The sequence below is a fragment of the Pagrus major genome, chromosome 11 (genome assembly GCF_040436345.1).
Source record: "Pagrus major chromosome 11, Pma_NU_1.0".
Taxonomy (NCBI): Eukaryota; Metazoa; Chordata; class Actinopteri; order Spariformes; family Sparidae; genus Pagrus; species Pagrus major.
In genome coordinates this window covers 18,102,593-18,116,273 of record NC_133225.1, presented here as the reverse complement: position 1 = coordinate 18,116,273, position 13,681 = coordinate 18,102,593, and the positions used below count along the sequence as shown (strand labels likewise).

At 42.4% G+C, this 13,681-nt stretch overlaps 1 protein-coding gene across 1 annotated transcript in view; it reads left to right on the top strand.

Annotated features, from left to right (window-relative positions):
- The window catches only part of adgrl2a (adhesion G protein-coupled receptor L2a), a 97,310-nt gene that overhangs the window by 70,622 nt on the left and 13,007 nt on the right, over positions 1-13,681 (top strand). The window contains exons 6-16 of the mRNA XM_073477040.1: positions 1,462-1,758; positions 2,554-2,657; positions 3,342-3,527; positions 4,099-4,137; positions 6,151-6,334; positions 7,071-7,193; positions 7,790-7,995; positions 8,646-8,819; positions 10,093-10,302; positions 11,032-11,252; positions 11,870-11,936. Of these exons, the coding sequence (XP_073333141.1) occupies positions 1,462-1,758; positions 2,554-2,657; positions 3,342-3,527; positions 4,099-4,137; positions 6,151-6,334; positions 7,071-7,193; positions 7,790-7,995; positions 8,646-8,819; positions 10,093-10,302; positions 11,032-11,252; positions 11,870-11,936 (1,811 nt within the window). The remainder of the gene's footprint in view (positions 1-1,461; positions 1,759-2,553; positions 2,658-3,341; positions 3,528-4,098; positions 4,138-6,150; positions 6,335-7,070; positions 7,194-7,789; positions 7,996-8,645; positions 8,820-10,092; positions 10,303-11,031; positions 11,253-11,869; positions 11,937-13,681) is intronic.

Here is a 13,681-nt window from a genome sequence, read left to right as displayed (position 1 = left end):
AAATGCTACAAGAATTTGACCAATCAGAATTGTTCAACTCCAGAGTTCCTGTACTGGCAAGTGCTACCCTCTGTGCAGGGACTATTTGGGGGGTAAAATAATGCCCCTGGAACTGAATCTAGACCCTGGTCCCTGTGGTGAAGTTCCTCCAAAGGGTCCTTGTGCCTGGGGAAAGCTCCTGTGGTGGAAACGCGACTTTAGACTCTCTGTCTCTTCGATGTTTTCAGTACCGGCTGTACTACCGCGAACGACTGTGCTCGGCTCAGGCAGTGTAACAGCACCTCTTCACATTCTCTGCATGCTCTACAGGCAGCCTAATGGAGGAAATCAAAGTACTCAAATGCGATTAGATTCAGTATGCACATTGCATTCCAATCAGAGCTCCTTTCATTGATATAGCTGATCCTTTTAAAACTCAACCAACAAATACTTTTAGGGGGGGGGGGGGGGGGTTTGTACTTGAGGATGTGGAGCAGATTTATATCAAATAGTTAGTGTTTATCAACATTTCATCTATGAAACTCCCTCATGTGCAACTTTTATGAAATGTAATTACAGTGCTGCTCACACTTTGCTGGTGTATCACATGAAAAATGTCTTCATAGTTTTTCCTTAGTGGCTCATGTTAAATGTAAGGAGTGCACTATTTCCTCCTTTTCCGGGACTGAAACATATTGTTTTTGCCTGGGGCATTGCATGAGTTACTGCACACCTGCTTTATCAGAGTATGAGTTGTAGCAAGAAACAAGTGAAAAAAAAAAGGCTGTTCAGGCACCATGGCTGCACATACAGGTTCTGTGTTGCTCTTGTGAAATTTAATCAGCCATGCCACAAAATCTCCCAGGCAAGAATGATTGCCAGGCAGGAGGATGTTACTGTAATTATTGTCTTGTTCACTGCAGACTGAATGCCTTGGATAAGCCATAGTCAACGGGAAGGCAAATACGCTTGTTGCACAAAGCACTTAGCAGCAATTTACACAACAGGATACTTGGATGTATAAGCATTACAGTGTGAACATGTTGGGGAAAAAAACTCGGGATGTAGCTTACAGGGGGGCAACTGTTAAGGTTTAGTGGGACATGAGGGCGTCTGCCCACCAGAAGGCCAGTGTTTGAATACCTGCCAAAGTACTTTTAGCAAAATACTTGATTTAGTCCACATTATGCATCCCAGGGGTGCCACACTAATGAGCTGACCTCACACTGCAACTGTGGGTCAAACTAGTCATGTCAAATCAATTTTATTTAAACAGCCAAACATCACAAACTAATATTTGGCTTTTTCTTTTGCATTTGTATACACAGCACTACATAATGTATTCATAATGACTGATACATGTGTTTCCCAGTGAGAATCAAACTCCATAAATCATGGAGGAGATAATGTTTTCCCCACTGGGCTGCACAACATTACATAACGGTGCTCCACCTAAACATTAACACCTGTGTCTCTTCACAGCTCCGCCGCTGTCAGAAGTCACCACGTCCCCTCAGCCTCAGAGAACTACAACAACCACCACAACAACCACAGCGCACTGGGGTGTGGCCAACACTACCACCACAACAGGGCTCAAGGAGGGCAGCAGGGGAGCGCCCAAGCCGCCTCCTGTGATTCCACAGACTACTTCCCCTCCACCTCTGGAGTCCTTCCCTCTACCCGAGCGCTTCTGCAAGGCCACCGAGGAAAGGGACATAACGTGGCCCCAGACCCCAAGGGGCATGCTCGTGGAGCGACCTTGCCCCAAGGGAACACGAGGTAAACAGGGCTCCCTCTCTCCTCAGGGCCGAGCGCTCACTGCTTTCAATATGACCCAAGGCGTCCCAAGAGAACATCCCAGAGTTTGTTAGATTTGTCTGATACTCGTGCATACAACAATGTTTTTAACTGTAAGAGCACCAGTTTAAGTATGTGTTCAGGCACTCGGAGAAGACAGTTTTATAATGAAGTTTTAGCTGTGTCATTCCAGGTCAAAACATGATTTAGCAATCTGTAACGGCTGCGTCGCAGAGGAGCAGGCTCAGCTGTTTCTCCTGCAGCTTGCGTGGAGACGCGCATCCCTCAATTGATTGTGTGTGAAATCGTGTTAGCGCTCTGAGTTCATCAGACACGGGGCTAATTAGGACGGGGGGAAAAATTGTTGCCACTTTGTAGCAAAAACAGGAGCAAGCTGTTGAAGATATTTCCAGAAAATAATGTGGCAGAAAGAAAATTGGTGACTTTAACATGCTTGGTGTTTACTGTATCCAACAATTTCAGTTTAATTTGTCATTTGACGGTGTTCAAACAGTTTACCAGACTAGCATGGTGAAAAAAACAAAATATCCTTCAGGGCTGATGTTTTCTGTGTGCACACACAAACAGACATTCTCTGGCTTCATATTTGTGTAAGAGATAAAAAAATTTGCATGTTTGTAAATTTCTTGTTTGCGTGCAGGCTCCTCTGATTATCTCTATCCTTGTCCTGTGGTGCCCTGTGAAGGACTTCATGGGAAAATAAATCTGATTTGACTTGATTGAACTTGACTATTCTGTTCTTGTTTTCCCTGTCAGGCACAGCCTCTTATTTATGTGTCCTTTCCAATGGGACCTGGCACCCCAAGGGCCCCGATCTCAGCAACTGCACCTCCCACTGGGTCAACCAAGTAGCCCAAAAGGTTTGTACGAGCTCTGCCTCACTGTTTTCCCTCTAAGTGGAATGTGCAATGTGCTTCTTGAGGACATGGAGGGGGGTACACAAAATAAGGGAAACATGTCCTTGCACTGTAAAGGACGTGTACGCTGATGTATCTTAATCAAAGTTGCACATATGGCAGCAAAACTGGGTCTGATTAGCTTAAATGCTGCATTTCTCAGCTATAAAAGAGGTCTAGAAATGAGCAGTTTGATATGTGTGTTTTTTGACTGCAAAGTCTTTATGTTGAAGAAAATTATGATTCAGAAAACTGCGAGTTTGAGCTTAAAGCACGGGCAGAGATGTGACTGGCATAGATTCTGTATAATAGTATATGTAAGTTATCCACGTTTAAACCTTTTTACATGAAACAATATTTTTTCTCCTCTCTGCATAATGTGTGCCAGAGATGTAACAGCAGTTGTAGCACGCAGCTCTCAGTCTATCTGTTTTTTTTAAATTCTCCGCACGGTAGAAAAAAAAAAAAAAAACTGCCACCATGGCAACTTCTCCTACATGAAGAAAACATTAAACCCCCTCTTCACAACTGGTATTTCAAGGACTCATTCAAGTGTGATTTGATGTCAGAACCAGAGCTGTAAAGAACACTCCAAGTCTGTCTGCTTGCATTCTTGTGAACATTATTCATTTGCCCCCCCCGCCGCAGATCCGCAGCGGTGAAAACGCAGCTAACTTGGCCAACGAGTTAGCCAAGCACACCAAAGGCCCCATCTTCGCCGGTGACGTCAGCTCCTCGGTACGCCTGATGGAGCAGCTGGTGGACATCCTGGATGCTCAGCTGCAGGAGCTCAGGCCCAGCGAGAAGGATTCTGCAGGGAGGAGCTTCAACAAGGTAACCACATCCACCAGAAATATGCCTCCTTTGTATTTGCACTATACCAAGGTAAATACTGAAACAGTTTTCCAAACAAAACGCCCTTTACTGACAAGTTTATACTGTTGAATGAGAAATACAGAAGGGAATAAAGGGTTCCCCAAAATAATGCAGTGATATGTAAAGTAGCTGTTATTGTTTGACACACTTTGTTTGCACTCTTTCTTTTTAACTTCAGGAAAGCTGTGAGACAGAAAAAAACAGTTGTTGCTATTTTAGACTCGGTAATCATGGCAGTAATTGTAGTAATGGCCATAATGTGATATTCCTATGAGGTGTCAGAAGGCTTTGAGAGGAAAATACAGCATGCTATGAATGTGATTTCAAGCCCCTTTACTCTTCGACCTCCAGGAAAGCAGATCAGCGCCACATGAGGCCGTCGGGGAGTGGCTGTATCAGTCATTCAGTAGTTAGTTTGTGCATCGACCTCACAGTCAGTCAGGGCCTTGTTTCTACACAGCTCATGAATTTGTGCAAATTACGTGTCTCTATTTTTTATCTGTTCTTTTTCTTTTCTAATTAAAAAAAGCTTCAAAAACGAGAAAGGACATGCAGGGCATACATGAAGGTATTGGAGCAAAGATTCTGCCCACTCTGCTTGCTGCCGCCCCTCCCCTCCTCTATCCTTGTGCAACTGTATCTGCCCCGGCCCAAGTTCAGCAGCATGTACCCTCTGTACCGTCGTGTACTCCCCTTCTCCCTGTGCTTCCTGCTTTTTTTGAGTAATTGCCTTACACAGAGACACAATCACACCCAAAGTGCTTTTTCTAAGTCAAAGAGAAGTCATCTCCAATTACTGAGGCGGCTTCTTTACATGGATGTGTCTCTGTGCGCTCCCCACCTCTTCTATGCGTTGGCAGCGATGGTGTTTTTTGTTTTTCATTCTGTTTTTTTTTTTTTCCCTATTGTGTGTTTTAAGTGTTTACTCAAGATTGCACGCCTGTATGCGTAACACCATGATTCAAACAACCATCCTGTTCTTAACACTCCTCTCAATATTCATTTGCTGAAGGATTTACTGCTTTGTTACAATCTTTTGCCTTTATACGAGAGTCCTTCAATATGAAACAGTCCTGAATATTGTATCAAACACGGACCACTTGTATTTTATCTTTTATTATAACAAGGACCCTTACCTGACCTTTCATCACGTGTTAAGTAAAAACTGTGTTTCACAAGGACATAGGTTTTAGGTCGTAGAAGTCATTTGTTTCATAAATTAAAGGTACAAATCGTCAGGTCTATCTGGTTAATAGGGTTAGACAGGTCAAACCATTTTTTCCCCCTTTTTCCTCGAACGCTATCCGGTCGAGTTCATACCTTAAAGTATTTTGGCCATATATATCCCTCAACCATTAGGGAGAACAGTGTCCTCCGCCTGCCACCAAAGTCACCCCCCTCAATCCAGATCTCTCCTTCGGGAGGGTATTAAAATGGATCGAGCTAATTAGCCAGTCAACGGCTGTGCGCTCGTAAAAAGAAAGGAGGGAAAAAGGGAAAAAACACATGCGTGTAGTCACAGCACCTCCCCAAAAACGTGACGTCATCATTTTGTTTTGTTAAGTCACAACATTTAGATTTGAAGTCAGCAGTAGCGACTGCGGTAAGGTCGCGTCGATGTAAGTGACAGCACCTATTTGACTAATGACAGCATGACAGGATCTGTGACAGAGATCGTTGAGTCAGCAGTATCTGACATCTGCCATACTTGATGCAACATCACTATAGCTATAGCCCCCCCCTCCCAACACACTTTCCACCAGCAGTCGGCGGCATTGATTACCTGATTAGACGCATTGATTTGATTATTTCCTGAAGAAAACCCAGAGTCGCCTGTCTCCTCTACGCCCAATTTATCCGCCGTCTCTCCTGAGCTGTTCAGGTGGCAGACATTGCGAGGATGGAAAAATGTTACACTTCATTTAAACAATTTAACATATCATATTTTGTTTCGTTTTGTTTTGCACACATTTCCTTGTCCCTTTTTGTTTCAGTTTTTTGGAGGGTGACTTATTAATCACCTTAATGAAGTATTTGCACTTGAGTTCAAATTAAAGTTGAAGGAAAAGAAAGTTTCTACATGACGGACGTCCAACTTTGCAATTACGGAATTTTAATTGAGGACGGCTTTCTGACTTTCATCAGGCCATCTCTTAATATCCTGCTACTGGACAGACCTGATAGGCTCAATACACTGTGACCCTCAGTGTCTGCCCTGATGCAACGTCCTTGAAAGAGAAACTGAATCCGTACCATCCCCAATGACGCTCCTGCTCTTCCCTCCCTCTGCAGTTTCTCCTTCATGATCAATACAATTGCAGAAATTATGATTTCCTTATACATTAAATACCTGTAATTAATTTATCGTGTCACATATACCATCAAAAAACCAATATCCTTTAAGCTTCTTTTTTTCTCATCATGTTCATTTTAATCCCAGCAGATGTGATGCTTCAGCATTTCATCCATTTCATTTCATCGTTTGCATGCCATCACTATATGCCTCCAAACAAACTTATTTTGCAGAGTAACGCGAGTGTCTGTTTCTGTTTTTTGTGCGTATTTGTCTTGTTGGACACAGGCCATTGTGGACACAGTAGATAACCTTCTGCGACCGGAGGCCTTGAAGTCCTGGCGGGACATGAACAGCACGGAGCAGACGCACGCAGCCACCATGTTACTGGATACCTTGGAGGAAGGGGCCTTTGTCCTTGCCGATAACCTCATGGAACCTGCCATTGTCAAAGTTCCTGCAGACAATATAAGTAAGTAAAACCAGAGTTTGTGGTAAGCAAATGGCAAGCGCTTTCAATTGATGCAAGCTCAGTTAATTTCATTACTTCCAATTCATTGAGAGAGTAACCCTTGTGATTGGGAAACAAGGCCGCCACATAAAAAAAGGACTTTGTTTTCATAATAAGCATTTAAACCTCGAGGGAAGAGAAAAAAACAAAGCATATTGCGTTTAACGAGTCGCTTACTGACAAAGTGATGAATATCAGACAATTAAAGAGACTGGATTCTCTGATTGCGCACGCTTAGTTTATAAATGTGTGCGTCTAGACCCTGTAACTCTATACATTAATGTGAACATTAGCCTGCTGTGGAGTCAGAAAAAGAGCACTGTTTATCCACAGCCTCCTTCTCTCATTTTCTTCTGCTGTAAAAGGACAGCTTCTTCTTAGTCGGCAGTGTTGTTTTATTCATTATAGTAAGAGCCTCACTGCGCCGAGATGATCACCGTGTGATTGACGTTTTTATTGTGAGGCTCACTGTCACAAAGATTTAGCATTTGAGTCGTAGTTGTGTCCTTTGGTCCATGCCAACGTTTCAGTTTCTGTTGAAATGTCAGGAACAAAGCTGTCGCATCAGTATTCTCCACCGTTCCGTTTTTATGCCCTCAGGTCAAAGTCAAACAGTCTGAAATGACCAATATCTCATTCTCTTGTCCCTTTAATCTCTCTTGTCTAACCTGTCCACTGCCATTTCTGCACTTTGCAGTCCTGGATGTGTATGTACTCAGCACTGATGGCCAGGTCCAGGATTTTAAATTCCCACAATCCAGCAGGGATGGCATCTCAATCCAGCTTTCGGCGAACACCGTCAAGCTCAACAGTCGGAATGGTAAGCTGTCCTACAGAGTGTCTGCAGGTTCCGAAAAAGTCTTGAATTCAATGCGATATTTGGCCTAAAAAGTCATTGAATAATCAGAGGTGTGGTTTTAATCGGCTCAAACATGTTATCAAATTTCATTTTGGCATTCCATTTTTTAATTGCTGGAAGTCCACATTTCTGTACATTTTTGTCTGATGCTTCTAGACACCCTGTCGTAAACCAACCAAAGGCAAAGAAAAAATAGAAACTTTAACTGAACATATTTTTTACTCTTAGAGCAATGTGTGAGAAACTGGAAAATGTAACCAAGTGTACTTGACTTTTGCTCCCTGTCTTGTTTCTGTGCAAAAGCAAAGAGTCTGAGCCTTTTGATTTTGGCTGTAAAATGATAGGTCACTTCTTTCTTTCTCTTATTCTTGTAGATCCTTTGTTGCATATTTTAAATTGAATAACATCGAAATAAGTTTGAGTCTTTAAATATGTATAGTCCTCTTTTGCTTCAACTTTTGTCACCACAGTTCTTTTCAAATTCATACATTTCCTACATTTTTCCGGAAACTTTTTTTCTCATCCTTCGCCATCTGTCTGCTTCTCTCGCTCTACAGGAGTCGCCAAGCTGGTTTTTGTGCTCTACAAAAACCTGAGTCAGTTCCTCAGTGCCGAAAACGCCACCATCAAGATGGCCAACGAGGCTTACGGCCGCAACGTGTCCGTGGTCGTCAACTCTGACATCATCGCCGCCTCAATCAACAAAGAATCCAGCCGTGTATTCATTAATGACCCGGTGATTTTTACCCTGAAGCACATTAATGTGAGTCTCCCCGCTGGAGTGAATGGAGAGGTCATATTAAAAACACCAGGAGGGAACATCCAGAGTAGACAGAGATCTGCAATTTGAATTGTAAATGTCTGGCTAGGTCAGTCGGCAGTTTATTTAAGTCATTGAACATCAAATTAAAGGAGTCTTTAGAACCTAAGTGAATTCTTAATGAAAACTAATTCTTTAATCAACATTGGGATATAAATGATACCCATTTTCTTTTATAGTGGGGGAAATTAACTCCTAGATTAGCCGTACAATCTAGGATGAAATTACTGGAGCGCCAATTATCTTTCGTCTTTTAAAGTTGTCACTAGAGTTCCCAGAGGGCCACGCGTGACTCCATTCTTTATCAGAGAAATTGTGCAATTCCGAAGACATGCCGTCAAACAATTATGCCTCTCTGTTATTAAGGCCTCATATACCCAACTATGCTTCGGTTGATTTGGCAAGCATGTGCCAAATGAGATACAACATATGAATTGCTTCATAAGAGCTGTGAAGTGAAAAATCCTCATCCATATCAGGGCAGAAAAATACTTTGTATGAGTGGGGGGTAAATGGCCTCTGTGTTCTACATGTACTTCAATTTCAGGCAGTCAATTATTTGGACACTTAACCATATCTCTTGTTATCTGCAGATGGATAACTACTTCAACTCCAATTGCTCCTTCTGGAATTACTCTGAGAGGAGTATGATGGGCTACTGGTCCACCCAGGGCTGCAAACTCCTGGACTCCAATAAGACACACACCACCTGCTCCTGTAACCACCTCACCAACTTTGCCATCCTCATGGCGCACCGTGAAATCTCAGTATGTCACGTCCACTTCTTTGATCGAACTAATCTCAGTGTTTGTTCACAGCAGCTAACCCCTGCCTCACATGCAATTTCAGTTTCTTTTTTTCGTTAAGTTATTTCAAAGTGCGTACATCTCATTTATCTGAAAAGCATGTTGGATGCTTTCATATGATAACAACACTTTGGCTAACGTCACGTTGGAGATGTAATTTACTTGTTGAACCACAGACAACAGGAAATAACAGTTGGAATTCACCAAAAAACTAGCAGTTAGTCCAACCGTTGGTGAGATGTCACTGTTGGATATGTTTGGTTTATCAAATACGCTACCAAAGCAGCACACTGCATGAACATAATGCAGAAAAAGATGCTTGGGGTCCCAGTTCAGTTTACCAAAACAGGGCACTGATGTCTTTTTGGCCAATAACGTTTATTCGTATCTGGTAATATATTCCAGCCTCCATTACATATCTTTATCACAAGTGATTGGGCTGAAAATGAAATGAACAAGTTTTTTTCCATCTCAAAAGCAAACCCAAAACTTTCCTGATCTAAGTTTAAATTGCAATCTTGCAAGACAATAGTATTCACAGCGAGGTTTTGAGAGATGCCCTGTGCATGATGTCTTTCTACTGACAAGTATGTCCCTATACATGCAGCATTAACTGACACCACACCCTGCATAGCCTGAGCTAATTTTCAATGCCCGTCCCTAGATGGGCATTTAAAATACATAAAACAAATACAGAGAAGACACAAACTCACACACTCAATAAATAAGCACAATAAAATATAAATAAGTACAAGAAAGTCCAGACAGAAAAAAACAGTAAAATAAGGAGCACCAGATCATACATAATGCTTTCATCACCTCAGCAAACTAAAGCAATTTTTTAAAAAATGACAAAATGTAAAGACTTAAATTTACGTTCTGTAGCACTTTTGGTTGGTGACTTCCTAAGCTGAAGCAATGTCTACCAAACAGTTCAACCAAAAAGTGTTTTTTGCTGCTCAGGTTCTTGAATTTGAAGGCCTGAACAGGTCAAAGTATTCACTATCCCACCAGAAAAATAAATGAGACAAAAGTAAAACTAAATTAAGAATAAAAACATAATTCTGTTTCAGAGAAAGATGTTTTTTGTCCCTTTTAATTATGTTGTGTCCGAGCTGAAAGAAGAGTATGTCAGTTTCTCTCCCTTCACAAACATATTATATACATATACTGTATAATATATTATTATATCATTATATATTGTAATTTACCATTTATTTTTAATTCCTTCCAGGGTACCAACATCGTGCACGACCTGCTTCTGACCGTCATCACTCGAGTCGGGATCGTGGTGTCCCTCGTCTGCCTCACCATCAGCATCTTCACCTTCTGCTTCTTCCGAGGCCTGCAGAGCGATCGCAACACCATCCACAAGAACCTGTGCATCAATCTCTTCATCGCAGAGTTAATATTCCTAATTGGTATTGATATGACGAGACCCACGGTAAGCCGGAACGATTGCACCCCATTGATTTGGTTTTGATTCATTCCACTGCTCACTTTATCTGCTCTCACCCCAAAACAAAATAAAAGACCCCTTCAGACGGAAATGGATGAGACTTAAAGCATTGTTTGTTTCTAACCTTCCCTGCTTGTCCCTGACATGACATGAGTGGGACAGCACCATTAATATAGATTACTAAGGGGCCATGTCTACCACTTGACAGGTCTTTTTTCCTCTTTCACTTAAAGCTACGGTTGCCATGGCAGAGCCTGAATCCATACTCTTTTTGTTTTTCTTTCACCTATTTTTTCCCTCCAATCTCTCGGAGACCAAAAAGGTTTTTGAATCAAAGCTTCGAATGCTGAGCTGTATGATTAAATCTCCTAACTCTAACCTTACAATAGGAATGCCATTTAAATTTCTACCACGCTGATGGAAAGTTAAACCTGTGCATAGTCAGAGCCCATGTGGTGAATGAATATTCATTACCTTTTTCCTGCAGTTTCACTGATATGTGTGAAGGGGTGAGGCAGCAGCGGTGAATGTCGTCTTTACAGAGGGTTTTAATAAAAGATGGGGTGTATGATATACAATTTTCAATAAAGAAAGTGCTTTGGAGAGTCCTCTCGCCATGTTTAAATCATTTTTGTGCCACGAGTTAATCTAAAAAAATCTCCTAATTTTATGGAGACTCTGATCGTATTTATTATTTGATTGTTTAAATCTTAGATTGGATGCGCCATCATCGCCGGGATCCTCCACTTCTTCTTCCTGGCTTCCTTCTCCTGGATGTGTCTTGAGGGGGTCCAGCTGTACCTCATGCTCGTTGAGGTCTTCGAGAGCGAATACTCCCGGAAAAAGTACTACTACGTCTCCGGTTACCTCTTCCCTGCCATCGTGGTCGGCGTCTCCGCAGCTATCGACTACAAGAGCTACGGGACCGAGAAAGCGTAAGTGCAGCTTCCTGAACAAATCCCAGGAAATGCAGAGCAGACATGCTGGATGCTACACTGTACGGGCCTGCCCGCTGTGTCTGTACGTGGCAGCTTTTTGAAAAGAAATCTACTCATCATTTCTGCCAGCGCCTTATGTGCCTCTCTGGAGACTCAACCAAAAACATTTGAGCTCCTTTTTGCCAGCAGTGGACAGCTGTTCAATTTTTTATGTCATTTGAAAGTGGCTGACAGACTCAACACTGTGGTTTCAGGGGGGGCCGCAGCTACATTAAAGCCTTTCTGCTTAAAGACCCTCCTGTGACCTCTTGTTTGTAAATGCTCTCTTAAAGAGGAGAGCACTGTGTAGAAAAAGCCTTTTACGTAGATTAATGGCCATATATCAGCTAAAACCCGGGTATCAAGAGGGGCTACACAGGGTCTTCCCTCTGTTTTGTGCAAGTGCATTAATGTTCAACCTGCCAAAGGAGCGTTTGAAAGCACTCCAAGTTAAATATTGACGGGAAATTACACAATGTCATCAGCTCAAGTAACCAAAAATGAATGTCTTTCCATTAATATTTGGCAGCAGGAGCATGAAGACAAGACTGAGTGTGTGCGTTTCTTTGTCCTAGGTGCTGGCTAAGTGTGGACAATCACTTCATATGGAGTTTTATAGGACCTGTCACCTTTATCATCATGGTAAGCTGTTTTATTTTTCTTTGAATACCGAGATTGACAGAGTGAGGAAGGGACTGAGAGGCTCAGATGAAAGAGATGAAGGAGAGCGATAGAGGAAGTGAGATAGTTGAACTGAAGGGGAAAGTCAGACAGATTTTTGCTCTTCAGCCTCTGCTGTGATGACAGGTTAATTTTGCACCAAAGACAATTTTTCGAGGCATCCAACAATCCTCCCTGCCTCTCACCACCTGACAAGGATCAGGATTTCGATAGTTTACTCTAACCTCGCATTTCGCGTCACCTAATGGCCCTTCAAGTTTTTTATGATAAAGGAACAAAAGCAGATTAAAAAATGGCCTTGAGGTGTGCATTTTGCAGCACATACTGTAGGGTTTTAAGGCTCCTTTTTTCCTCCTCTCCAGCTGCTTCCTTGTATGTGTGTATGTCTGCCTTTAGTAAATAGCAGATGACAGTACAGGGGAGAAGACGAAAAGCAAAGGCACCTCTCTGTTTGGTCAAGGACCGTCAGGGTGAAGGACATATAGCATATCATGATGACATATGTCCCATTGAGGCACGCAATTATTTACTGGTCATGACATTATTATCTCCCGCTCCATCAGAGAGGCTCAGAAGAATGAGACCTCAGGGAGTCTTGCCTCCCTGTGCAAAAAAAAGGAAGAAAAAAAAAAACAGAAAGAAATAGCAGGTGGTATTCCTTAGATATTTCCTCTCAGCCCAACACACCGTGTATTGCTTTGCCCTCATGCACACCCAGGGATGAGGAAGCTCTGCAAACTTGTCTTGCTGCTGTGCAGGGAGGACGGGTGGTATTTGTTCAGCACTGTGTTCATTATCTAGCATAATGGTCAGTACTGTATCTACAGATGCAGTGACCTCTGTTGAACATCAAACTGACACTGAAAATATACTGGAGAGAGGGGGCACCCGTGTCAAATTCCAGCAAGTCTCTGCACACCATCGACAGATCGCTAGGAGCTTTCAAAGTAAAGATATAGTACAGCTCTTTGTCTGTGTGGTAACAGAATAAATAAAAGACGAATGTGCTGGACTGCATTTCACAGTTTTCACAAAGAGAGACACTGCCACTCCATGTAGCATTTAAAAATGGAGGAGGAAGTGCACAGAAAACCTGTGTCGGATTGAAAATGTCTCTCAGTTAACGGTAAAATGCCTGCGTCTTCTTGTTTTCATTGATTTTATTTATTTGTTTGTTTTTTTTTTGCTCAGCACTCACCATGCATGTGGGAGCTTATAATTGAGGAAAAGCTAACATGGTATTAAATAAAAAACATACATTTCTCCATGTCTCAGCAAATGCTCTGTTAGCCACACAGGAATACGTTTCCTCTCCCTAAATTGGGCCCTCATTGTTTTCCAATCGCGTGTTGCTTCTATTATGATTTGCATGAAAAATGCGTTCTGCAGTGGAAATGATGATCGGGATCCCGGTGGTGATGACCGGAGAGATAGAATCATGACCCTGTGAGGAGCTAATGTATTGTAGCAGAGCTAATGTGTGACAGGAATGAGGTTTCGCAGCACTGTGCTCAGGCATGGCACACTGCTCCTCTGATTCTGTGCAACAATTGACTCAAAAAGACAAAGTACTATGGAAAGGGGTGTCTCGGGGGAGCGTGCAAGAGCAAGGTTTGTCTACACCATCCGTGACCCTGGTTTCTCTACAAATTGGCTTTGTCCTTGTCAATGAGGGAGAGAGAAAGGAGGAGAAAAGGCACATGAGC